General features: G+C 40.2%; 1 protein-coding gene across 3 annotated transcripts; it reads left to right on the top strand.

Moving 5' to 3' along the window:
- Positions 1–262: 262 nt before the first annotated feature.
- On the top strand, positions 263–26,341 carry FAN1 (FANCD2 and FANCI associated nuclease 1). 3 transcript variants are annotated; one of them, XM_064456594.1, is made up of 14 exons: positions 263–402; positions 1,093–2,525; positions 7,652–7,792; positions 10,495–10,690; positions 13,012–13,245; positions 13,766–13,897; positions 15,012–15,120; positions 15,864–15,983; positions 17,112–17,276; positions 18,265–18,442; positions 21,773–21,876; positions 24,554–24,748; positions 25,151–25,279; positions 26,105–26,341. In XM_064456594.1, the coding sequence occupies exons 2-14, from the start codon at positions 1,235–1,237 to the stop codon at positions 26,240–26,242; spliced, it is 3,132 nt and encodes a 1,043-aa protein (XP_064312664.1). In that variant the 5' UTR covers positions 263–402; positions 1,093–1,234; the 3' UTR covers positions 26,243–26,341. The 3 variants fall into 3 exon arrangements, with proteins under 3 accessions (XP_064312664.1, XP_064312666.1, XP_064312665.1); XM_064456596.1 differs by having other exon boundaries at positions 265–402; positions 18,265–18,436; XM_064456595.1 differs by lacking the exon at positions 263–402 and having other exon boundaries at positions 598–2,525.
- Positions 26,342–27,324: the final 983 nt, after the last annotated feature.

The following is a 27,324-nucleotide window of genomic DNA, read 5'->3' on the forward strand; positions in this document are numbered from 1 at the left end:
TGGTGCTTTTTAATGGCTGTTTCTCAAGGTGGATATGTTTCAGTATTTGTTTTTGGCTGAACAGAAGAAAAAAGCTCCCTTTCCTCTGGTTACCCTTTCTGAAGAAGGATTACAACTCGTTTTCACCATTTGTCGTTAAAGGAAGTTTTAAATTTAAAGAGGGCAAGATGTTTAACATAAATGGGTCTTAGTTCGCGTGTAGTCGTGGGGGTCTGGTTACCGGGTTCGGTGATCTTCTCCCCAGGCCTGCCCGCCGTCTTCGGCGATCTATTACGCGGGTCTGGCGGCCCCCGCCTCTCGGGGAGTCCTTGGCGCTCGCCGCGGCGCCGCGCCCGTCGCGCGGCGGACTCGCAGGGCCGCGGTCCGGCCGCGGCGGCGCAGGAAGGACCGACGGCGGCGCCGGTGCGTGGGGAGGGGCGGCGGGGCAGAGGTGGCTCAGAAACCTACGGCTCCGGCGGTGCGCCGTGCAGAGCGGGGCGGCAGGCTTCGAGGAGGCCTGGGAGAGCGCAGTCCGCCCGCGCGACCTCCGCGGCGCTACCGGAACTGCCGCAGCAGCCGTCAGGTGTGGGGCAGGGCAGGCACCGCGCCCGTGTGTGCGCAGGGCACCGCGCCGGTGTGCGGCAGGGCAGGTACCGCGCTCCTGCTCGGCGCGCACACGGGCGCGTTGTATGTGGCTGGAAAAGCGGGTAGTTGGCACCAAAAGTAGTATGCCTGCTTATAAATAGCAAACAGGGTAATGACAAAAACTAGAGGACTTGACTGTATCGTTACATTCAGTTTTATTTCACGTTTTTAATTATATCAGCAACTGAATGTGGTATTTAAATTGTCAAAGTGCGCAGTAGTATTTTAGTAGTATTTCCAGTTATTAAACTACTCCCATGAAGCCGGCTGCAGCGCTTAGCATGACGATCACGGTGCGCTGGCTTGCCTGCCTAGTGAGGGAGGTAAAGGGACAGTCGCATTGCAGCACTTGAGGACTGCTTGACTTTTCTGCTTCTAGGGTTTTATTTTTTCTTCTCCACTGTTCATCTTGGTTGCACATGGTACCTTAGAAAATCTTTCATTCAATATCTTTTTTTTTTCTTGAAGGCATGTCAGAGGATTACAGGTGGAAAATGCAAAGCCAAGAAAAGTCTTTTTTAATTATTTTTCCTTTTAAATATTACAGAATAAGGAAATATGGCCTGAATGAAGTTGCGTGTGCCATGTAAACGTGCTTTGAAGTTTTGTAATGGCAGAAGCTAGGTCTTCAGAAATGAAAAGATCCCGAATAAGTTTGTCACTTAGTAAAAATAAGAAAAAAAAAAAAGTGGAAGGCAAAGGAACACCACCTATACCTTCAGCATCCTCCCCTGTTATTTCTTTTTTTAACAATGTTCCCTCTGCCAAAATTATCTGTCCCATGTGTGGCCAAATGGTGCCAAGATATGGCATAAATGAACATATGGATGAAACATGCCAGAGGAACCATGGTAAGATTGGCATCATTAATTCAACACTCAACTCTCTTAGGAATGAGAGTCCCCCAGCTGCAAACGTGAACAATAATTCTAGCTCATATTTTTCAAAGAAACTTTTAAATCTAGAAACAAGTCCCTCCAAAAGTAGTTTATTGAAAGCAGAAGGGAGTGCAGCCCAACAGGTTAGTCCTTATTTTAGCAATAATAGTTCAGTCTGTAGTGTTAACAATGAACCACAGGCTCGAACAGTTAAAGTAGTCTCTTTGGGAAGCTTGTCATCTAAACTGTCCAGAAGACGACGTATCCAGGGAGGAAAGCAGATTGTGTATAAAGAGATGGACTCTTCACCTCCAGCTGTTCACAATATGTACAAAAGTGCTGCAGCACATGATGATGATGAGATTTATGTTGGGCATAGTTCTCAGAAAGAAAATCAGCTTACTCAGAGAGAGCACCAGGAACAAAATTTTTCAAAGAAGGAACCTGAATTTCAAGAAGAAATAAACAAATGTAGTGGAGAAGACCTTGTGGATATCGTTCGGGTGTCATTAGCAGCTGATAGCTTCAGTGGCAAAAGGTTATCAGTTGGTCCAAGGAGCACCAAAACAGAAAGTAGGTCTGCAGATGTGATACTTAGTCCTGATAAATCTGAAACACATCTGGCTGTTTATACTTCAGCAGAGCTGGCCAGTAGTTCGGAAGTCAAGACTCCGCCTCACACTCAGGTTATTGCTTCTTCCAAGACAGATGTGAACTGTGATACACAGAATTGCTTTAGCAAGGGTGATGTACAGGTATTTCCTGTGGAAGCTCATGGAGACTTTAAAGATGAGATTAATCATACTTTGTCAGAAACTGTGGAAAAGGTTGAATTTCAAAATTCTGTTGTGGACATTTTAGACAAAATAAATAAGGTTAGCTCTGTGCCTAGCTCTCCTGGCCACCCATATTACCTCCGGAATTTTTTAGTTGTGCTGCGAGCAGTCTTGGAGAATGAAGATGATGTCAGACTCTTTGATGAGCAAGATATGAACATTATAACCAAGTTTTGCAAATTATCAGGTATCTTTTATTTTTTTTCAATATATTGTCACATTACCTCCTGTAGAGAGAACTGTTATATAAATTTATGTGAAGAGAGCTATACCAGTGGGCAATTTAACTTGATAAATTCCATTAGGGAAGATGCTCCTTTTTCTCAGGAGGTGTATTCCTCAGTGGCTTCTTGTAGGTAAACTTTCCTAATGTGGCTTTAATGGAAGGTAATGATAAATACTGGGAACTTGTAAGAAATGGAGAGAATTATTATGTGTACTTCTGGTTTTCTGCAGTACTTTCTTTACTGTTCTAATACTATTTTTAGAATCTTAAGTCTACTTGCTGCTGCATTTAAACATGTTTCCAAGGAAGGAAACTGGTAGCACAGAAGAGGAGGATTAATACCAAGCTTTTGATGATTATTATGTATGGGAATTCTACAAAATGGGGTTATGAAGAGGCCTATGATAGATACACAGACCTTGGGAAAAAAAACCTCAACCTTCTGAAGAGACATTTGTGAGCTTTGATTCAGCATGTTTATAGATTGACTTCCATGCTTATGTGAGTCCATGGTTATCCCTATGATTATTATCCAGCGTTTAGAATGCTAGGTACTAATTAACTGTCATTTTCTTGTAGGTTGCGTAGTACTTTTAACTCTCATTAATTTCCGTAGGAGCCAGAATGTTGGAGATTTGAGCCCTCCACATTTAGACAAGATTCAAAGCAGACATGTTGTCTGAATCCAATACTCGTATAAGTTCTACAGTAAAAGCATGGCAGAAGTGATGCAAGTTAATATTAACTCTCCAGAGTTTTACATATGTTTATAACTTGTCTTAAACTGTAATTAACAGTAGTTTTACCAGCACTTGAGCTGCAAATATGGAGCATCAAAAAGGAAATAAGCTTAGAACAACTTCCAGAAGAAAATTTGTATCTCAGAGTATTGCAGGCGTAACCATTTATATTGTTTTAAGCTACTATGCCCAATATGCAGCTGCCTGACAAAGGAATTTTAGATATATGTTCATATGAGCTCAGTTCATGCATCTGAGCTGAACATGCGAAAGTGACAATTGCATACATACCTGATGGTAAAAAACTTAGGAAAAAAATCAGAAGCAGGCTGGACTTTTTAATGTATGGTGTTCATTGAGTTTGGCATAACTAGCAGGCTGTAAAGTTTATCACACTAAAGAATAGTATTTCCCTGTGTGAAAATGTTGTGGATTTTGGTCTTTCCTCTTTATAGATTATTTTTATTTTTCTGCACTAGTGTACACCATTCTTTAGACTGTGTCCCCATTGCAAAGTGGAAGAAAACTGTTCTAGCTGTTCAGAGCACTTAGTCCCTTAATGTTTGTTTCTATAAAGTTCCAAATGATATTCTGGATTGACAACACAGGACATTACAAAAAAGAATATCAAGGTCATGACTTGTAACTAGTAATTCTGTGAAATTTTTCCAAGGCCAACAGGAGACTTTTAGTAAGTATTTTTCTAATAACTTGTATAAATGTGGAGAGTAATAGAAAGAGGTTAGGTTAGTTTGTATGGCATCACAAGGTTTTTTAGTACAGAATACCGAGTGACAAAAAATGGAGAAGTATTGCCTTGAGCTTTTTAGGAAGAAATATAGCCCTGACAAGTAGTCCACAATCTCTAACAAAAAAAAAAAAAAAGTGCATATCTGTTTCTCTAAGAAGTACTTAAACTGTGGTGGAACAAACTCAGAAATGCCTTTTTTTGACTTAAGATCTTCTTCCAAAGTTTAGCAGCTGGAAAGGACCCTGTGAACATTCTTCATTTGCCCTAGTAGAAAAGTCAGCTGAGCTGACTTAAACCACCCTAAGACATGATTGCTAAAAAGGTGTAGAAACGCCAGAGGAGGAGGTAGGGCTCTAAGCTTATACAGCTATTTATGCAGTGGTTACCTGGCCACAGTCAAGCTCTGACAGATTATATTGTAATAATTACCATTATGCAGTACCACCAAACATTAAAAAAATTAAAGAATAATACTAACTTAAGTTACAAGAATATTTTAAGTAATACGAGATCATAACATAGGACCATATTTGTCAGGGAGCGGCAAGAGCAGACTCTGCGTGAGCCAGGAGCCAAAGGGGACAGTAGGGCAGGCAGGGGCCACATCCTTTCCTCACCTGCAAAGGGCATAAGCCCACATTGCTCAGAGAAGAGGAGCAGAGTGGATCCAGTGCCAGCCATGCTCCAGTGGTGGCAGGTCTTCAGGCAAGTCTGTAGTGATGAGGCAGGCGCAAGGTGCCGGGGTGAGCACTGGCATGCCACAGCAGAGCTTAGGCAAGAGTGTGGGCCACCAGCCTGAGCTTAAGTACAGCCCTAAGCGATTGGGGGGAGGCCCTGACAAAGCCTCGCTCAGCTTTTCCCAGCAGCCTGAGCCCAGCTTACACAGACATACCATATGAGAGCAGACCTTGAATATAGGCAGCCAGATGTCTGGGGGCTGGGATGGGGTTGCAGAATCTATTGGTGCACTCAAGGCTGTAAGAATATTAAAATAGTTAACTTTCTCCACCTAAACATATATACAGTGACGTCTTGGAGCTTGATAATGCCTTGTTAATGTTGTGGTAGTTAAAATGGTAACATATACAGAAAAAAATGGAATATAAGCAACAAAACTCTTGTTATTGGCTAAGGTAAGCAGTAGATGCATATCATTTACATCTAAAGAAGACCTAGGAATAAACTTAAAATTAGGTCATTAGTGGATACAGGCTTTGGCTACTTTGACAAATACTAAAAGAGAAGTTCAGGATATAGCTTCCTTACTTGCACACTCCCTTCTCTGGATGAGTACAACATTGATCAGTAACAGTAACTTGTTCTGTTAAATAAAGGAAGTGCTTGTTTCTCTTTCAGTCATGTGATTTCAGTATTCCCCTGTCACAGGACTTCAGAATACAAGAAGAATTATTGCAAAGTGGTGCTGATAAATCCATGTCTGCACTGATTGCTAGAGTCAGAAATAAAACAGTCTTGTCTTTGCAGGGTAGGGAAAATGCAATGATTTGGCTGTGAGAAGTGATCAGATAGCATTAAGTCAATAGGTAATGAATTCTGGACAAGCGATGAATGTCTTTACCTTCAAGAAATCTTACACAGAATACTTTAAAAGTTCAGGTAGATGAGTTATCTGTTCCCCATTAGAAGTTTCTACCCAAGAGGTGTTGCTTTGCAGTTATTGTAACACAAAAAACCCCACACATGTGGTTAATACTATAAAGTGGCTTGAACATAGGTATTCTTCAGTATTTAATTATTTTCTACTAAAATGTCTGTCATTCTCTCTCTAATGCTTACTATGAAATCAATGATAGTTTTGAAAGGGTTAAATTTGAAGCAGTCCTGCCCAGTTTTCTCAAAAGTGGATGGCCTTTATGTCAGATGTAGAGCAGTGACAATTTTTGAATACTGGAAACAGTAAATAAAAGTGGGGGAAGGCAGAGGTGTATCCAAAACAAGTAATCCGCAGTGTAATGTCAGGCTTCGTGCTCAAGATGAGATCTATCTGAACTTGAGTGTGGTATTAAAAAAATAGTTTTTGTATTCTCCATGTTTAATTTCACTGCATGTTGCAGTTGGAAGAATTTAAATACAGGCACGTAGTTCTAATGTGAAATCCTCCTTCCAGCTTTTATACAACAGAAAAATCATATCTGAGAAACATTGATTTATAATCATCAATGGAACTGCGATACAGAAAAGTGAACAAGAAAAAAGTATGTATTCTTTTCTGTTGCATTTTAATGATTCCTAGAGGGTGAACTTTTCTAAGATCTTCTGCATCTTGTTGCTGATAATATTTCAACTTAGAGCAATTTTTTAATTTCAGTGATACCTCTGAAACTTTCTTAAGAACTACAAAAGAAAAAAAATCCCCCAACCCTCAGAGGTACTGTACTGCAGAACAGGATGCTTAAGAAGTAATTAATTACTTGTGCAATACCTTTTTATTCTATTTGTTATTCAAATCGTCTAGAGAGAAAGCAGACCTCACATGTCTTTACTGGATAGCAGCCCTAGTTTGGTCAGTTTCCATGGTCTCGAGAAAGGATGTTCATGTGTTACTTGACCCTTTTTCTTTTTCCAGAATTGTAAAAACTGGAGACAGACTTCAAAGAAGTTATAACCCCACAGACAAAATGACAGCTGAATGTAGTTCTTTCAGTGAATTGACCCTGGAAACATTCTATTGGAGAAAAGGCTGATGAAGTCTTCTTAAGGACAGGAGAATACTTAAATAAGCATGTAAAAGTTAACTGTGACTTCTGGAATATATCTAGGTCTGGTAGTGTTTCAGTGTCTTGTTTTTATTAATGATCGGTTCCAGTTAAGCAGCAGAGAGGGATAAAAAACATTAGAATTTAATGAGGGATGGAATAAGTATTCAAAAGGGAGCTGAATGTAGTAACAATAGCTAGACTATTTTCAGCTAAGATTTAATAAGCTATTTTGTTAAATTTCAGTATTGTTAGTATTTTAAAAGTATTTTAAAAAGGTACTTTAAGAGAACACTTCCCTAATAAAAAAAATCAAATCAGTAGGAGGGTTTTTCCCTTGTTTTCAGTAGATACATTAATAAAATCAAGCTTATCTTTGGAAAAATAAGAATCTGAAGACTGCTACACAGACAGGTATTCTGTGATTATGAAATCATTCTGTCAGACTACAGCTTGTTTTGTTCCCCAACATCAAATAGCTGGTTATTGAATGAGTGTTAAAGAAAGCAAAAAGACCTATTTAACATCACAATAATCAGAGTTTGAAAAAAGATGTTGTCTTTTTGTAGAAGACGAAGTCTTTCTTAAAGAGTAAGCATGTCCAAAATGCATTCTAGCAATGTTCATTACGTACAAAATACATTGTGATAGTTTTCTACCTACAAAACTTAGAAGATTCTAATGAGCAATAATTACTTGGAAAGATAAGTTCTGGTATTTTACCAAGTCTGCTCATAGAACATGGGCAGATTTAAAATGAGTTTTAGAGGATATCTGCATCAAAGTAATTTTTCTATGTAAAGTAGTGATTATGCATGATACTATGTTTTAGAATTTAATTTTCTTTTTATGCTTCCCTGCTTTAAATAAAATTTGCAGTTGGTGGGCAGAAGTTATATGTGAGACTTTTTCAACGCAAGCTGAACTGGTTAAAGGTGAACAAAATCGAGTATGGAGAGATAAGCATGGATTTGTCACCAATAATTGAAGAACTGGCTGAAGCCAGATTTCTGCAAACAGGTATGGCCAACATTAATAAATGTTAAAAATAGTACAAATAAAATCTGCAGTTGTGTCATGTTAGAATGTACTACATGCTTGTCTGTGCCTTGAGAAGAGAATTAGAGGAGCAGAATAAAGGTTTCAGGTAGATGAGTTGTATTGTGTTCCTCAATTACAAAAGCAGTTAGTGCAAATTAGGTAATAGGAGAGCTAAATAAATGTCACAGAATCACAGAATCCCAGGTTGGAAGGGACTTCAGGGATCACCTAGTCTAACCTTTCTAGGAAGAGCACTGTCTAGACAAGATGGCCCAGCACCCTGTCCAGATGACTCTTTAAGGTGTCCAACATGGCTGAGTCAACCACTTCCCTGAGGAGATTATTCCAGTGGTTGACTGTCCTCACTGTGAAAAATTTTCCTCTGGTGTCCAATCGGAATCTCCCCAAGAGCAACTTGTGTCCATTCCCCCTTGTCCTCTCCATGTGACTCTGTGTGAAAAGGGAGTCTCCATCTTCTTTGTAGGTACCCCTTAAGTACTGGTACATGGTGATGAGATCCCCTCTAAGCCTCCTTTTCTCAAAGCTGAACAAATGCAGTTCTCCCAGCCTATCCCCATATGGCAGGCTTCCCAGTCCTTTGATCATCTTGGTGGCCCTTCTCTGGACCCCTTCCAGCTGTCCACATCCTTTTTGTATAGAGGGGACCAGAAATGTACACAGTATTCCAGGTGTGGCCTGACAAGCGCTGAGTAGAGTGGGATAATGACTTCTTTCTCTCTGCTGGTGATGCCCTTTTTGATGCAACCCAGCATCCTGTTGGCCGCCTTGGCTGCAGCAACACACTGTTCGCTCATGTTGAGCTTCCTGTCCACCAGGACCCCCAGGTCCCTTTCCATGGAGCTGCTCTCCAGCCAGGTGGATCCCAGTCTGTGCTGCACTCCCAGATTATGTTTTCCCAGGTGCATGACCTTACCCTTCTACTTGCTGAACTCCATAAGGTTCTTGCTGGCCCACTCTTCCAGCCAATCCAGATCCTACTGCAGAGCAGCTCTCCCTTCTGGAGTGTCTACTTCCCCCCTCAATTTGGTGTCATCTGCAAACTTCATCAGGCTGCACTTGATGCCATTATCCAGATCACTTATAAAGATATTGAATAACATTGGGCCCAATATTGATCCCTGAGGGACTCCACTAGTGACAGGTTGCCACTTTGAAAAGGAGCTATTTATCACCACCCTTTGGGTGCGGCCTGTCATCCAGTTCCCCACCCACTGCACAGACCACTTGTCTAGGATATAACACATTAATTTCTTGAGGAGGGGGATGTGGGGGACCATATCAAAGGTCTTGGAGAAGTCCAGGTAGACAATGTCCACTGCCCACCCCATGTCAACCAGGCAAGTCACTTTGTCATAAAGGCCATTGGGTTTGTCAAGCATGATCTGCCTTTAGTGAAGCCATGTTGGCTTTTCCCAATCACGTGCTTCATTTGACTTGTGAGGGCCCCCAGGAGGATTCGTTCCATAACTTTCCCAGGGATTGAAGTAAGGCTGATGGGGCTATAGTTACACAGATCCTCCCTCAAGCCTTTCTTGTAGATAGGGGTAACATTTGCCTTCCTCCAGTCCTCTGGGACATCCCCGTTCTCCATGACTTCTCAAAGATTATGGAGAGTGGCCTTGCAATGATGTTGACCAGCTCTCTCATCACCCTCGGGTGGATGGCATCAGGGTCCATTGATTTGTAGGGGTCAAGCTCCTGTAGTAATTTGTATACTAATTCTTCCTTCACTGATGGTGGGTCGGTGTTTGGATCAATCAGCAATTTTGTTCCCAAAGCCTGGGACCCAACAGTGTTGTTAAAGACAGAGGTGAAGAAGGTGTTGAGGACCTCAACAGAGCTATAGGTGCAACAATTGGCCTTACTTGCCCTTGCTGGCCTCATCTCAGACCCTGACCTGTGCCGCCTCTGCACATTGGTCCAGGAGCTCTATTTAATATACTTCAGTACTGCCCTGAGCTGTCTTGCAGGCACCCTGTCCCTGGCCTTGTCCAACCCTGGCTGGCTGGACCTCCAGCCAATGCTGCAGGTGTTTGTTTCCGGTCCTGTCTGTGACCATGTACTGTGGATGGATCTCAGACTTAAGTTGTAGTCTTGTCTCCAGTCTTAGGTGTGGCTCATCTCTTAGATTGACCCTGGACCTGATTCATCATCATGCCTTTTCTGGGGTTGCCAGTGGAATCTGTTACCAGGACTTGTGCTCTGTGCGTTCTGTTGATTTATGGTGGGGCTGCACCAGGGTTGGTGAAGATACTGCCAGTGCTGTGGTCACTCTTGACTCATGGCTCGTTCCCCTTGTTGAGCCGCTCTGCTCTTGCTGCTCCCTGGCAGCGCTTTTTTTTTGCATTGGGCAAAGTTTCAATCATCAGGAAGACAAATCTTTCTGAACAGCTTTTTTTTTCTTAATAGGCAGAATCTGTTTATATTTGCTTCTGTTTTGAAATTGCAAAGGGATTTTTTTCTGATTATTCCAGTCCTTCAGGCTGGACCTGTGAAGAGAATGAATTTCAAGCTGAACCAGCTAGCATCAATAATACATGTTTGAAAAATCTAAATGATTAGATTATTACAAGGTTATATGAACGTACTATACTTTGAGCTGTTGCTTGAGTGTGTATGTGTAGCACATAATGAATATATGTGGATCATCTTACTTTTAGAATCTGAACTGGAAGACCTGTGTGAAGGGTTGGATTTGCTTTCAGCCCCTGAGCTAAAGACATTGGCAAAGACCTTTCACTTGCCAAACCCAAATGGTCAGAAACAGCAACTTGTGGATGATTTTCTGAGGTTGGCGAAACAACGTTCAGTCTTCAGCAGGAGTCAGGCTGGTATCGGGACAGTGATTTTAAAAAGGTAAGTGTTGAAAGTTAAATTTTACAGGTCAATGTAAGTTTTGCTTCAAAGGACTCAATCTAGATGCCTTTTGAAGAGAGGAATGTATATAGTAAATTTATGAATAAAAAAGGGCAGCATTAAATTTTGATTAACAGTGGGTCAAACAGAAGGGTAAATATTAGCCTTTTTTTTTGAACTATGTCATGCTCTTCAGTGGTGGGCATGATTGTCTCCAAAGTTACTCTGTAATACAGAGAAACATTTCTGAATTATTTAAAGCAAAATCAGTGCAGGAAAACATCTAGGAAGACATAGGGAAAGTCATTGCTTATTAAAGCAACTATCTGATGTTTGTTTGCTGGGTGAACTCTTTCAGTAGAATTAGAGGGGAGCAATAATCTCTTTTTGTGGTTGACTTTGTACTTTAGCACAGAGCCTCCTTTTGGGCAATATTTCTAAAGGGAAAAGATTGTTTGCTTGACAAAGTCTTCCTTCTTTCCTGTGATTTTTTTCACTGTGGCTGTCACAGCTGTGTATATCAAATGCCCTTGACTTCCAGGTCTTTTGGGGTCCAGATTCAGGTTTAAGCTGTCATTCTGCCCTAAAGGAGTGATTACAGCATTACCATTCTTGGCGTTCAGGGCTAGATCTGTAGCTAGACCATCCACAAAAAGCCTAGGAATATGAGCTAAAGTAATAGCCAGGGTACTGGTGCTAGGGGTACAACTCAGTTCTGGTGTTTATAAGCATTCTTACGCAGTTACCTCTCTTAGTAACTAATCCCAAAAAGTAACTTTTGCATAATAATGCATATAAACAAAGGTTGCTTGTCATGCAATTGGCCTGTCTAGTACGCTGGAGAACTTGGGTCTGAACTCAGTAATTGTGGAATCCTTTCTGTACAAAATGTAGGTTGGGTGGAAAGCTGACAGATACCAGTATGTACTGCATTTGCTTCAGCAACATAAGTTGTCTTTCCTGTGGTATTTTTTTTTCAAATGAGAGAGATAATAAAGCTTTGTCAAGTTTTGCATAGTTATGTTTATTGGACAAATATTTCCCCCCAAAATCTATTGTGTGATTCTCCACAAAATTTAAAGGGGCCTAGTATTGGAAGAAGCACTTTAAAATCATCCCTCCATGAAGAATTATTATTACAGGGATCAGTAAGGTCTTCTTTCCTTGTGCAAAAAGAGAGGTGTAATGCTAGCTTAGTGCTGGGCTTGCAGAGCTTCACAGCTTGGAGGTTTGCATAATATGGTTAGTTTCTTTAAAGTAGTTTTATCTGGTCTTTGTTGTTTTCGAAATACCACAGGAGCTCTAATGGTTCCCAGTCTATTAAAAATAGTATTTCACAGTGGTGTCATTGTCTCCAGTAGCACTGTACTTCATTTGGTCTGCAGGAAAACAGGTGATCATAGCCACAGCCATGATTATATTGTGTTAGAGGATGTTGAGACTGTGATACGTAAAGATGTTTTAATTCAAGGAGTTGCGGTTGTTTCCTCATTATAATCCACTTATAGAAAACTTCAGTATGAAAATCTTTGTATTGCTTCAGATGTAATTTTTTTCTTTGATACTAGATATTTGAACTACATGATAATGCATGATGCATGATTTGTATAAATATATCTAACAAACAAAACTGTTTTCAGAATATTGGCTTAAACTATACAAAGGAAGGGTAATTAAAAAATGTGTTCAGGAAATGGAAAGGAACCTGGGAAAATAAGTTACATTCCAAAAAAGTCCTTGGTGCTGGCTTACTCCCTGTTCCAAGAGGCTGATAGTTACTTGCTCAGCCACATCAGCTTTAGGAATGTAATGCTCTTTGCTGTAGTTTGACAGCTGAAATACAAGTTACCCCACGAGATCAGAGGAGAACCTTTTTCTAAATCTGTGTTGTCCTGTGGACAAGTAACAGAAATCTTGTATGGAAGGGCTGGATGAAGATGTGCTAATAGAGATACTGTAATACAAGGGATCTCCAGTGGTGGACTGTAAAGATTGCCCTAACAGCAAACCACATCTTGTTGCTTGTTGGTGCTGCCTGGCATAGCAACAAGAGTAGCTGCACCCAAAGGGCAGTTAGTTCCAATTCCATGCTGCTTGAAGTTTGGCCCTTAAACTTTTTATTAGTTAATGCATTTCTTTGGCTTTTCACTAGAGGTTACATGCACTATATAGTTTCTCAAGCTGCTTCTTTCAAGGAAAATCAAGTTTACACATTAATAGGCTTGAAAACAAAATTATTCTCATACTTCACTCAGTATATCTGAATTTTTATAAGTGATGGTAAAAACCATTTGCTATAATCATTTTATTTGTCCTTCCAGGGTGAAGGACCTGGCTGGAAAATCTGTCAGGGTCTGTAAAGGCCCTCGGGCTGTCTTTTCTCGAATTCTGCTGCTATTTTCACTGTCTGAGTCAATGGAGGATGAAGAAGCTGGTAATGCTGGTCAAGGCCAGCTCTCCACAGTCCTTATGGCAAACATGGGGCGTATGGTATTCCCCAGTTACACTGTAAATAGGAAAACACAGGTCTTCCAGGACAGAGAAGATCTTATCAGGTAGGGGAGCTTTGGCAGTTTGCAAATCTGTTTATTTCTAGAAAAGCTTTACTGGAGTACATATAGGCAAATCAGTAGTAGTATTTAGTAGGCAAATAAGAATTCTTCATGTAGAACTCCAGATGTAAATAGGTAGAAGTACACTTTTGCAATGATTTTAAATACATTTTTGTATCCAGGTAGGCTTGTAATTCACAGTGGCTTGCATTTTGAACCAAAATAGCATATTTATTTGCTTCATGGTCATCTGCTGATGTAAGTTGTTTCTTCATTTGCTGTGATGATAATTAGAATGGACTCTGAACAAAACAAAAAATCTATTCTCTATAAGTAACTTTAAACATGATGCACCCTGCTAGTGTAAACCCTGCTGACCCTACAAGATTAAGGATAAATTTGGCTGCACGGTTCAATGTCATTGGAGACTGGAAGGGAGTTTTTAAAAGGTATTGTATGGAAGAATGGATTTCTTTTAACTATAAATGCTTTTTGAGCCTAATACAGTTGTTGTTTCCCTTAGGTATGCAACTGCTGCTCATCTGTCAAATGATATAGCCACTGCAATGGTAAATGGGAACTGGGAAGAAGCTAATCATCTATACATGTGTGCTAAAGAAACCTGGAATGAACTGAAAAATCACCCCTCTTTGAGGTAGTAGAATGGAACCTAGCCTAGTGTTCGTATAAAACTATTAAGTGTATTATCTTACTTTTGGTACTTTTCCTTTTGAGAGAGGCTTACAGACTAGCAATGTTATTTAAGCCTGGTAAATTTAGAAGCTTGAAAGGTCTTGATGTTCCTGGTTGTTTGTTTAGCTTTTAACTGATTATATGAAAAGGCCTTTTTTATAAAACCTTTGGGATGAATTGGTAGGCATGGATAAAGCACTAAAACGTTTTCTGTTCTGTCTGCCAATTCAAGAGAACAAGAGCCTTATTTTTCCCTTGTCATAGTTTGGTTTTATGTCTTTTAGACAAATAGCAATAAGCAGAATTCAAAATTCACTGTGAACAAAAGTATCTTGCAAACATTATGGGAAAACAGTGCTGGGTTATTGATCTCTTCAAACTTCCAAGTGAGTGTCATTCAGGAAATGTTACTAAAGATCTGAGAACTGAAATAACGTATTGTTTTTGAAGCACCCTTCATCAGTTTTTCTTTCAATTATTTTGCTTTCTGGCTTAATGATACACAGAAAGTTAAAGCCTTATGTTTGGCATTATATTCATTTTCATGGTAACTGATATAAAATTAATATTCATAGAGGATCATTTTGAGGTCTATTCCATTTCACACTGAAGACAGTGTAAAAACCTATTTTGATTTCGATAAGACATTCAAAAGACTTCGTCTTGAAACGTAGAGGTGCCTACCCAAAAGATGTCTGTTGTCTTTTATGGCAGGAAATTCTGCTGTGTTTCTAAAGTTAACCTTCTGACTTCAGAGAACAAGTTGTCAGTAATAAAACATGATGTAATAAATTATTGTTTTACATCTGATGTAAAACTCATTAACTAATAATTTCACTGCTGTTTAAGCCAAAATATGCTGTCCAAGTGCAGTTTGCACCTGCTACCTCAGCTAAACTATTTTCTTACCTTTGGGTTCTTGACTTTGCAGTTGGGATACTCATTTCAGTTCAATTTTTATATATATAAGGCATTTACTTTTTGTAAATGCTTTACGTATAAGTGTTCTTAATAAGAGAATTTTAAGAATTTAAATTGCCATCATAAAATTAATCTGAGCTGCTCTTATCTTTCAGCTATCACAGAGTTTTACCTGAGTATCTGCGACATTTCACAGTGGGCTGGGTGTATACAAGAATTCTTTCTCAAGGTGTTGAAATTTTGCAGAGACTTCACATGTATAAGGTAAAGTGGTGAAGTGAATAGGAATATGTGTTTAATGTGGCATTGTACATCAATTTACATTTCTGATGTGGCTGGAAAATGGTGATAACATTTGCCAGGACTCGCTACACTTCTCTTTAACAGGTTACTTTTAAGGAAAAAGGGCCTTTTTTCTTGCTGCTTTAGAAAGTTTGAAAATGTTTTGATTTCTGCTTATGCTTTGGAGATTTACCATATGTAATATACCATCAGGCTGTTGGTGAGACATTGTTATTTTGTTATTTAAAGATATCTGTGTTTCACTAGATTTGATTATTGCTTTTAAATAAGAAAATCTTGGAAGAAAACTCTTCTATGAAATACCTGCCTGTTCCTCTTTGGAGCTAACATCTCCAAAGGCCTCTGACTTATATGTTAAAGCAAACCAGATTATTTTGAAAAAGACTTTGTCTCTGCAAAAAGGCAAAAAAGTAACGTTCACAACTATTTCATATACAGTAAGGAATACAGAAAGGACAAAAATATTGTACTTCTGGCAGCTAACCTTTAAGTTTACATAAAAATATCTCTATTCCAGAGTTTTTAAGATGCAGCCGTGCACCTGAATACATCGGGTGCTGGAGTAAAAATGGGGTTTGAATTGTGCAGAGACAAAGTTTTATAGTACCCAGTAATTAGAAGGGAAAGTGACAAGCTAATTATATAATGAAACTTCACCTTGGTTTTCTAACGCAATTAATAAAGATATAATCCTGTTGGTACAGGAAGCAGTCCAGGAGCTGCAGACTCTTTTGTCTCAGGATGTGTATTGTACTGACAGCAGAGGGCGATGGTGGGATCGCCTGGCTCTGAATTTACATCAGCACTTGAAAAACACTAAGAAGGTATCTTCACGACTGCATGCTGTAAAGCTGGAAACCCTGTAGTCATTGCCTGAAAACGTCTTTTAAAAATACTTCATAGAGAAGAATAGTGGGGTAGGGTTTTTTCTGTCTGGTTACATACAAAGGAGAGGTACTGTCAATGATTGAAAATGAAACTCTCTGTAGGACTGTTTAGGTCACAGTGAAGTATGGGCAGACTGAAAATCAACTTTTAACTAAAAGACAAAGAAGACCAACATAATTAAACACACCTAAGATACCTGACTAATTTGGTAATAAAAAATAGAGATAGAAAAGGTTTTAAGTCCAGGAACAGTAGCAGTGGTACAGTAATTTAAAATAAGCAGAGAATGACCTTTTTTTTCCCTTGGTGTTGCTTCCTTCCCTCACTAAGGTTATTGAGAATTGAGATTAAAATGCTCATATTTTGTGTTGCATCTTAATTCTCTAAGTCTGTTAAAAGGAAATCATATCATAGGCTGTCAAGCATCTGCAGTTGTGTCTTCTGCATCTTACACCTCCATGTCAAGCTTTTTCCAGATTTGGAATTAGAAGTTGTACAAAGGAAGAGTTAGTCTCAGTTCCTTGTTTATAAATTAGGGCAAAGTGCCTTCCTCAACTCGCAGAAAGAGAGTATGTCAGAACCATGAGTTGAATTAATTTTTGGAGTCCATGTTTAATCCTGGATATTCTTCAGTGCAGTAGTATATTGGTCTAAAATTTGATCTGTATGTACATTCTTGCACAACTGATCTGGTCCTTCTGTTTTCATATTATATGCTATTAAGAAATTGGCTTAAAATATTAAACTGATTTACCTTAGAACCAACTCTTTTTTCTGGTCACTTACTTGGAATTTACCCTTCCTTAATCTTATACTGATCAGTACAAATGGAGAGTAATTTCTTTTTACTGTACTAGTATAAATTTGAATCCAGAAGCTTATAGTGCAAAATATCACTTCCTAGTTAGAACTTCAATACAAAGTAGGAGAGGCAGCCCTGTCTTATATGCTGTTTTTTACATTCACATTTTTGTGCTCCTTATATCAGTTGACCTTTTGGGCTTAGTAAGACAGATGTGCATAGGTTTTTCTGAATTATTGCATGTTTCCTTGCCCTTTGCTAGGCCGTTGACTGCATTAGAAAGGGGCTGGCAGACCCATTTGTGCGTACTGGGCATCGTCTCTCTCTGTACCAGCGGGCCCTACGAATCAGAGACTCGCCAAGCTGCAAGCAGTTCAGATGCCTGTTTCATGATCTGCCAGTCATAACTGTGGACGATGTGACACATGTAAGTAAAGCTGCTGGTGGTTTCTGAGAAATAACAACTCATGATGTCTTTTGACAAGAAAAAAATAATCTGGGAAATGGTTGTTCTGTGCTGTGCATCAGCCTCTGACTTAGTTGTGCAGCAGGAAAATGAATACAAATGTTTTTCCAAAACAAAGGCCTCTTATAAACAAATATGTTTACTTATTTAATAAATGGTCAGCTTCTCAGCTGAAGCTATTCCACTGTACAGTGACTTACTTTGCATTGCTTTACTGAATATGTGTTACGAATTTGATCAGCTATAAACTCCACTGATTTACCAGCACCATTGTCAGGATCTTTCTGTCTGAAGAGTCTGATCAAATCAATGTATTGCCTCTGATGTCTTCAGGCCAAGCATTCTGTGTGTAAGAAGAAGTAATAATAACCTTAGCATGTCATCAGCATTAGATTAAGGGCTCAAAAAATGCAAGGTTTTTTAAGTAACCTTTGTGAGTTAAGCACTCTAAATATGCGCTATGCAAATACGCAATATGATGCACTTGCGTCATATTGAAATAGATTTTTTTTAAACTCATTCTTTTCCCTACTGTTGCAAAGGTAATTGTATCTGGGTAAAGTCAGAGCTGACCCTCGCTTTCCCCCTTGGCTTCATCACCACGTATCTCCCTACAGCTCTTCTTTTTCTCAGTCCAGAATCAGTCTCCTCAGTCATCTGTATTCTTCCTTTCTGGTCCTGTACATAGGAAGACAACATTCCCAGCTGCCCAGCAGTTTTGCTAGATTTTTTTTTTCTGAAAAATTTGCTTGTTTATAAAAGCTAAACAGAGTGATTTCAAGGGAATGGCCAGTGAAATTTTATTCAGTTGATTTTTGGAAACAAGTCTAGCTCTGATTTTAAGAAAACTGAAAAGGACAAATGTGTGTTTTAGGAGAGATTCGGATACCTAGGCTAAAGCTTTTTAGATGTGATGCTGCAAAGTAACTAGTTCTTTTCATGTGTTCAGGTTACAATCAAAGGAAAGATGTGTCCTCAGATGGGAATGAGAAAATCTGTATTTATAATGGAGGATACTGGTGACTGCGAAGAAGGTGGCAAAAACCTCAGTGTATCTACAGTCATGTGCTCAGTTGAGGAGCTGGCGTTAACTCATTACAGGCAGAATGGTTTTGATCAGGGTAACAGTAACTTTTTTTTTTTGTACAGTAAAATAACTGGGAGTAAAGAAATTGCTAAGCCGTTTAGTTAACAGACCGGTTTTAGCTGATTTCATTAGACCAGTTTTTAGTCTGATTCTGTTTCCTTCCCAAATGGCTCTAATATGTAATTTCCTTACCAAAATGTTCTAATATGTATTTTCCACCTGACCTGCTTCCTGGCCTTTAGTTATCTCCTGCCTTCATATACCTAGGGTGGTTTTAAAATGCGTTAGCAAACCCCGCAGCGTTTCTTCTTTATCTCCATAGAAAATCAATCACTTTGCTTTTCTTATCAGTGAACAGCTGTTTTATTTGTTAGGGGTGAAATGCTAGCAGTGTGCGTCATTTAGGGCAGTGTCATTAAGGAAAGGTAAATTTCTCCTGATTTTTGGTACTAGATGAATATGTAAACAGTATATACCATAGCAAGACACTTAGCAACTTATTTTGAAAAGGCTTGATTTTCAGCTCAATTAGTAGTTGTTCATATATTTGTACAGCTAGAAGCTGTGAAAAGCCATGGACAAATAAGAATATATCTGTCTGTTTTACAGAAAAAAAGCAAAATAAAAAAAGGTATTAATATTTTTTAAGAGAAAATTTATATTTTTATATAAAATATATATTTTAATATAATTGTATATTATTGATATGATCCCAAATACTGCTGCAGGAGAATTGGCCATATCACAAAAGGGTAAATGGGAAGGTGACAATATTTAGACTTTGGGAGAATTGTGCTGAAGTCCCCACTGGATTCCTCACTTCCACCCACTCGCCATCCATCTTCCTGGCTCAGCGGCTCAGTACAAATTTTGAGTGCACAATGGCCATGTGTGATGCAGCAGTAGGCCTAATGAAACAGAATGCTCAGTCCAGCGCTATATGCACACATGCACACATGCTCTCCCTCTCTCTCTGTAATATGTATGATATATCATACAGGTATAAGGCATATACCTTATACTATATATTATGTATAATATAATAACATTTACCTTATATTCTATTATCTATATGTATTGTATGTAATATTACATTATCTGCCATCCAGGGTCAACCTACCACAATTTTTTAAATATATAAAAATACATGCATACATATGTGTGTAATATATCTATAGATATATGCACATATACATACATACACTTACATGTATAAACACATATAGAATCATAGAATCATTAAGGTTGGAAAAGACCTGTAGGATCATCAAGTCCAGGCGTCAGCCCAACACTACCATGTCTCCTAAACCATGCCCTGAAGTGCCACATCTACGTTGTCTTCTAAATATCTCCAGAGATGGAGACTCCACCACCTCTCTGGGCAGCCTGTTCCAATGTCTGACCACTCTTTCAGTGAAGAAATTTTTCCTAATATCCAATCTACAATACATGTATACATATGTGTACATACACATGTGTACATACACATGTATTTTACTGCTAAGGCTGGCCCTCAGGCATCTCAGCCCCCAGAGAAGAGGGGACAAATTAGGATAAAGGAAGACTTACCATCAGTTGAGAAAGACTGGGTCAGAGATCTCCTATGCAAACTGGATCCTCACAAATCCATGGGCCCTGATGGGATGTACCCGCGAGTGCTGAGGGAGCCGGCAGATGTTCTTGCTGAGCCACTCTCCATCATCCTTGAAAGGTCGTGGAGGACAGGAGAGGTGCCCAAACAGCACAGTAACAGTAACAGCAAATGTTACTCCAATCTTCAAAAAGGGCAAGAAGGAGGACCTGGGGAGCTATAGGCCAGTCAGCCTCACGTCTGTCTCCGGAAAGGTGATGGAGAAGTTCATCCTGGAGGTCATCTCCAGGCATGTAGAGGACAAGAAGGTTACCAGAAGTAGTCAACATGGATTCACCAGGGGAGATCATGCTTGACCAACCTGATAGCCTTCTACGATGGCGTGACTGGCTCCATCGATGAAGGGAGAGCAGTGGGTGTTGTCTATCTTGACTTCAGTAAGGCATTTGACACTGTCTCCCATAGCCGCCTCGCAGGCAAGCTAAGGAAGTGTGGGTTGGATGAGTGGACAGTGAGGTGGATTGATAAGTGGCTCAACAACAGAACTCAGAGGGTCGTGAACAATGGAGCGAAGTCTGGATGGAGGCCTGTGACTAGTGGTGTTCCCCAGGGGTCTGTGCTGGGTCCAGTCCTGTTTAGTATATTCATCAATGACCTGGATGATGGGATAGAGTGTAACCTCAGCAAGTTCACTGATGATACCAAGCTGGGAGGAGTGGCTGATACACCAGAAGGCTGTGCTGCCATCCAGTGAGACCTGGACATGCTGGAGAGCTGGGCTGAGGGGAACCTCATGAAATTCAACAAGAGCTAGTGCAAGGTCCTGCATCTGAGGAGGAACAACCCCAGGCACCAGTACAGGCTGGGGGCTGAACTACTGGAAAGCGGCCCTGTTGAGAAGGACCTGGGAGTGCTGGTAGACAACAAGCTGACCATGAACCAGCAATGTGCCTTTTTGCTGAGAAGGCCAGTGGTATCCTGGGGTGCATTAAAAGGAATGTGGCCAGCAGATTGAGAGAGGTTATCCTCCCCCTCTACTCTGCCCTGGTGAGACCACATTTGGAGTACTGTGTCCAGTTTTGGGCCCCCCCAGTTTAAGAAGGATGTGGAGTAAGTCCAGCAGAGAGCTATGAAGATGATCAGGGGACTGGAGCATCTCCCATATGAGGAAAGGCTGAGAGACTTGGGTTCATTTAGCCTGGGGAAGAGAAGACTGAGGGGGGATTTCATAAATACCTGTAAATATCTGAAGGGTGGGTGTCAGGATGATGGGACTAGGCTCTTTTCATTACTGGCTGGGTGTTGGTCTGCTGGTGGTGGGTGATGGCTTTTTTTCAGTACATGTATACATATATGTAGATGTATAGCTCCATATACATATACAGGTGCATGTATATGTGTGTATAGCTATAACATAAACCACATCACATATATCTACAGAAACATTTTGTTATCAATACATTACTTTTTTAGTGTAAAAATTTTAAAAAGTGTATTAAAAATCATTAAAGTTAGAACAGTAAACCTTACATGTGACAGGGCATAGTAATTTAATCCTACGCTGTCAAGGAATACCACTAGCTTGGAAATAGAAAGCAGTAGCAAACTGTGGAAGCTCATTTACAACTTGATGCTCTAATGTTAGTATCTACTGACTTCAGCTGTGTATAAACCTGAACATAGCATGTTTCTGGTTTGGATCATGATGATTTAGTACCTCTTCATATGAGATCCCTGTAGAAATTAATGTTTCCATTTTTGTTAAATTTTGCCCTTTAGGTATTCATGGGGAAGGCTCAACGTTCATTACAATCTATGGTATTCTAATGTGGGATATCATTTTCATGGATGGCATACCTGACGTTTTCAGAAATTCCTATCAGGTAGTTTTGAAACGCTTTCTTTAGTTTCTTTACTCATTGCTATAGTCTCTAATAATTTTAAAATCTTACTTGGGTTAGATTAACATTTTATTCTGAGGGACTTTCCAGACAGATCTTGGTGTTTGCTTGGTTTTATTATTTGTTATGTTGGGCTTGTTACTAAGGGGCTCCTTGGTAGCTATTGCTATGTAAGCCTGAACTGTCAGGTGTTCATCTGGCTCAATCCATCTGTCCTACAGCTGAACTCACTGGTCAAAGTTTCCCTTATAGTCAGTGGACAAATACTGCTATACCGTAGCATTGTTATCTCATTTGAAGATGACGCATTCCACTAGGAAGAAAAAAAAAAGGTATATTTCTTTTCAGTAGCCTTTAAAGGGAAGTCATATTTTTTTTAAACTCAGGTTTGTTAACACCCACCCGCCTGCTCCACCCCAACGTGTTTATGCTTTTGGGATCATCCTTCCTTTTTGTCCAAGAAACAAACTAGTGAACAACACTACACCCCTACCCCCAACAACAACTCCCTGCCACACCCTAAGATTAATGGTTCCAGGTGAACTTGGGGCTTTTACCGAAATGAATCATAGGATGTGCTGAGTTGGAAGGAGCCCACGAGGCTCATTGAGTCCAATGCCTAATTGCTTTACATCCTACAAATTACAGCTAGAAATTGTTTTAATAATTGCAATTAGAAAACTTGATCGCTTAGTGTTATTTGCTAAGAAAACCCTAAAAAAGCCACCTCAAATGATGTAGACCTAAAAAAGGCCAGATAAATGTCTTCTTTCACCTTAACCCAGTGCTTCTACTTGGAACCAGCCAGTACTGTCCTTTTCCTTAACTGGATTTATTTGTACTGTAAGAAATTACAGGTTTATATCGGTATGAGATATCTTGGGCAGAAATTTCCTCTTATTTTTAGAGGTGAAACATGCAGGGTGTTCTTGTCTTTTCTCCTTCCCCCCCCCCCCCCCGCAATCCCCCTTTATTTTTCACCAGTATGAAGTAGAAATCCTGGTGGCTGAGCTGAAAAACCACCTGCTGGTTTTCGAGATGGCTATCTGCATAATCAGTAACCACTACAAATACCTCTTTTTAATTGGCAGAGAGGGAAATACATTCCCTCAAGGCCATCCTTACATAGTCCCTTAAGAAAAGGATGGCAACATCTAGAGAATCAAACAGTACAATTATTTTATTAGGCCAGTAGGACTAAACTCAAAACTTGAATACATGAGTCGCTCTCTGCCCTGCTAATCTGACATTTAACCTGTTGGTTTTTTATTTTGTGTTGACATGGATTATGAGTCAGTATACAGGCCTGTCTTGAAATAATTTCTTAAGCCATGATCACTTCATCATAAGTGTGTTCTTGATCATATCCTTGGAGAGCTACTCGATGAAAAGAGGCAGCTTACTACAGCAAAATGGCTACTCTTTGAAATGCCTTTTACTACTTGAGTCTTGTAGTCATCTGACCAAGTAAATTTAAGGTTGAATACTCTTTGCAGAAAGAACTGAGATATGGTTGTCCTTCTTGCTTTGGCATTTTAAGGTAGGACATTAAGGCACTTGCAGGCTTATAGACAGGACAGGAAGGGGACTGCTGTAGTGCCAAAGGGCATACAAATACTGGTAAATGAAATTCATACAAATAGCTCTTCTTGTGGAGTACCTGCTATTCTTGTAAGATACCATAATTGCATGAATGGCATGTGTTAAAAGCAAGTATTCTTTGTCAGTGCAAACCACCATTCATCGTAGATCTTGCCTTTCTAAATACATTTCCTTTTATATGCAGATTATGCCTACTTAAAAAAAACAAAGGAAAAAAACCCAAACAAATAAACCTTGTATGTGTATATGTTCATAACAAGCCCAGTATTTACAGCTCATTTTCAAACTTTTTTTTAAAAAAAACCAACTTTAATTTTACTTATTAATGCAGAGCAAAACTATCATCAGCCTCAGGCATGAACAAGGTTGAGCTGAAAGCTCGCACCTGATTCTCTCAGTCATTCCTAGTCTGTAGTTTTTTTGTAGGATTAGCTGTGGCAGCAGTTTGCATAATGCTGAAATTTGCCATTTTTCTAAGCACTCTGCATTTGATTTTGAAATGCTAGAATGGCACACCACTCGATAGCCTTTTTAAGTCATGTTCAAATGTGAATAATTGCTGCAGTGATTTTTTTTTTAAAATACAGTAACGTGTTCAGCACTATGCATAAGGCTCTCTGCTTTTAGGTGGCTTGCGTGATACTCCCAGTTTCATCACTGCTGTGTTCTTCCCACCTCAGACTGCTCCCTGTAGCTGAGCAGACTTGATAGTGATTCCAGACCCTGACGAGACTATTACTGCTTGGAGAGTTAGGAGAGCAGATAGCTCTGTGTTGTTTGGTAAGGGAAATCTCAGTCTAGAGGTCAAAAACTCCAGGAGTTTTTGAGTGAGGCTAGACTAAGCTGTAGCCAGCATTTGTTGCACTGGCACTGGGTGTTAAAATACATGCAACTCTCTTTTCCCATTTAATAAAGGTTTATGCAGTGACCATGTTCAAGTTAAATTGACTCAGTGTTTGAATTTGTAGTTAAGAAAAATACAAAGTAGAGTATTGTCATTCTTGGACTTGCTGCTTTGCTGGCAGCGCCTCAGTGCTGTATTTACGTTTTTATATAGACCTTTCCCCTGGATTTATACACTGACAGCTTCTATGAGAACAGGAGGGATGTCATTGAGGCCAGACTCCAGGAGCTTCATACAGCGTCCGCAGAGACACTGGCAAAGTTGATTGCTGACATCTGGACCACTCAGGAGGGAAAAGCAGCAGCACTAGTTAGCTGGGGGCGTTTCATTTCCCTCCAGCAAGTTCAGGTAAGTAACTGTTGACCAGAATGGACACACCATTTGATTAGGCTTGCCATTACCTCCCACATGGCCATGGCATGCTCACAGTTTGTACTGAGGCACTGAGCCAAGACTGACTTGGGGGATCTGGGGAGGGGAGGGACGGATGATGAGGGGGTGAGGAATTGAGTGGGAACTTCAGCACAATGCTCCCTAAGCCCAAGTACTGTTACTCTTTTCTAATATGGTCACTTTTTCTGCAACAGTAGTTGGGAACACAGCAGGGAAATTGCTGTAGATAACATCCACTTAAGTTTCTTGGTCTAGCTGACTAACAAAAAGCTGAAACGGGCCATGGACAATTGGGAAATAGCTGCACAGGAAACTAAAAAAAACGAAGGAAGCCAATTACCAAAATGTCTCTTATAGAGCCTTGTCTCTTGCCTTGGAGGAATGTTTCTGAGCGGTGTTTTTAGGCGACTTTCCAAAGATCTACGCCATTGCAGAGGAGGACTGCCTGACCTGGTTGTGTGGCGCACTCACACTAATCACTTTAAGGTATATTGGGAGATCATGGAATTAGTGCTTAGCTGCTCTTATCTTTAGGTATAAAACTTTCCAGTTGTCAGCCCACACAAACTGTATTTTCCTGCTGTGGTGGAGTTGACCCTGCTGCTCACCTGCCTAGTAGCTATGGCACGTAGCGGGTGATTGTTTATCTGCTGTTTCATCAAATTTGGTGTAGCTTTAACAACGGGCATAATGAGAAACAGCAAGAGATGGCTAGGTCTTGTTGTAGAGTAGGGCTTCGATTAAAAAAAATACTGTAAAGCAACTCTTCTGAAGCAGTCATATGCATTCTGACTGTCACGAGCAAGGCGTGCCAATGTCACCACTTCCGCAAAAACTTGACTGTATGAGGCTACAACTATGTCTGTCTCTGCTACAAAAAATTGAGTAAACAAACAATCATGGTTTGTGTCTTGCATGGTAGTGGAATAGGTACTAGACTATTGGGCATCGCTCAGCTGCTGGAGCAACTTGTTACATGTTTATAAAACAAAGCTGAATAGTAGGTCTGTAGCCCCTCTGAGTAGGGTGCTGTCAGTAGCAGCTGGAACAGGGGAGGCTGCATATTATCGTCATTCAACTGTACTGCTGTGTTTTGGTGGCTATTTACTATATAAAGTTGCAGCCTCTTACAGTTAAACCTTGCACCATGGGTTAATAATTTAGCACCCACAGGGCCTTCCGTTGTGCTAAAGCTGTATTATTTTTATTGCATATAACAGCCATAAAACATTACTTATGTTAGTCTGTGGGAGCTAATGACCATTCAGGTCCTCCACAGGCACGCTGCTAATCGTCCACATTTCTTTGTAGCTGGTGGAAGTGAAAGGTCCCAATGATCGCCTCTCCCACAAACAGATCATCTGGCTGAGTGAACTGAAGAAGCTGGGTGCTACAGTAGAGGTTTGTCACGTGCAAGCCATCGGAGGCAAGAGTAAATGCCTCAGCTGACAGTGGGTCTTGGTGACATGGGTAACCTGGGTGTTGTTAAAGGAACTGGCATGACATACACTACTGGCTGCTGCTTATTAAAAGTAGTTTCCTGTAAAAGTCCGGTTTCTTGGAGCATTACTTTTGTTATTTTTAACATAAAGCGTTCTAAAAAAATAGTTTGAGAAGTTGATATGATTTACCATGTCACTTTGTGTTCAGAAGACCAAAGCCCTCCTCTTCCATACACAGTTTGTTACTTATGCTATGAAAGGTAGCCTGAGCTTTTTGCCCAGTAAACAGCTGCAATCAGCCTGGTACCCGCTGAGACTATCCTCTACAATAATGAATGTGGTACAGCAAGTACTGATGATTCCCATGTAGCCTGAGTTCATTATGTTGTGCAAGTCTCCTTGCAAGGTGCAAGTTCAGTGGCTTTCCAGGGCTGTCAGGACCAGCGTGGTTCTCTAACTGTCCCCACTTTGTATTTAATTTTCACTTTAATATAAAAAAAAAGATACAGGTGGTCAATGATGGCACAGGGTAAGACATCATACTTTTTTTAAATGCTGTTGTGATATGCTACTCTGTAGGAAAGGATAATTTATTTAAAAGCTCCTTTTGCTGTGAATATCTGTATTTTCTGCATACAGGGGAACTATTTCCAGTAGTAGACAGGAGTTGTTCAGAACCAAGATCACTCTGTGTGTGTGTGTGTGTGTGTGTGTGTGTGTGTGTGTCTGTGTGTCTGTGTGTGTCTGTGTGTGTGTCTGTGTGTCTGTGTGTGTGTCTGTGTGTGTGTGTGTGTGTCTGTGTGTGTGTGTCTGTGTGTGTGTGTCTGTGTGTGTGTGTGTGTGTCTCTGTGTGTGTGTCTGTGTGTGTGTGTGTCTCTGTGTGTGTGTGTGTCTCTGTGTGTGTGTGTCTGTGTGTGTGTGTGTGTGTCTGTGTGTGTGTGTCTGTGTGTGTGTGTCTGTGTGTGTGTGTCTGTGTGTGTCTGTGTGTGTGTCTGTGTGTGTGTCTGTGTGTGTGTGTGTGTGTCTGTGTGTGTGTCTGTGTGTGTGTCTGTGTGTGTGTCTGTGTGTGTGTCTGTGTGTCTGTGTGTG

The sequence above is a fragment of the Phalacrocorax carbo genome, chromosome 7 (assembly GCF_963921805.1).
Source record: "Phalacrocorax carbo chromosome 7, bPhaCar2.1, whole genome shotgun sequence".
NCBI lineage: Eukaryota > Metazoa > Chordata > Aves > Suliformes > Phalacrocoracidae > Phalacrocorax > Phalacrocorax carbo.

What these genes read in the sequence shown, in the direction of transcription:
- FAN1 (XM_064456594.1), top strand. Translation starts at nt 1,235, where the DNA reads ATGGCAGAAGCTAGGTCTTCAGAAATGAAAAGATCCCGAATAAGTTTG. An exon ending in AAAAATCACCCCTCTTTGAG is followed by an intron (nt 13,898 to 15,011) that starts GTAGTAGAATGG and finishes CTTATCTTTCAG; the next exon opens with CTATCACAGAGTTTTACCTG. An exon ending in TGGTTTTGATCAGGGTAACA is followed by an intron (nt 18,443 to 21,772) that starts GTAACTTTTTTT and finishes TTTGCCCTTTAG; the next exon opens with GTATTCATGGGGAAGGCTCA.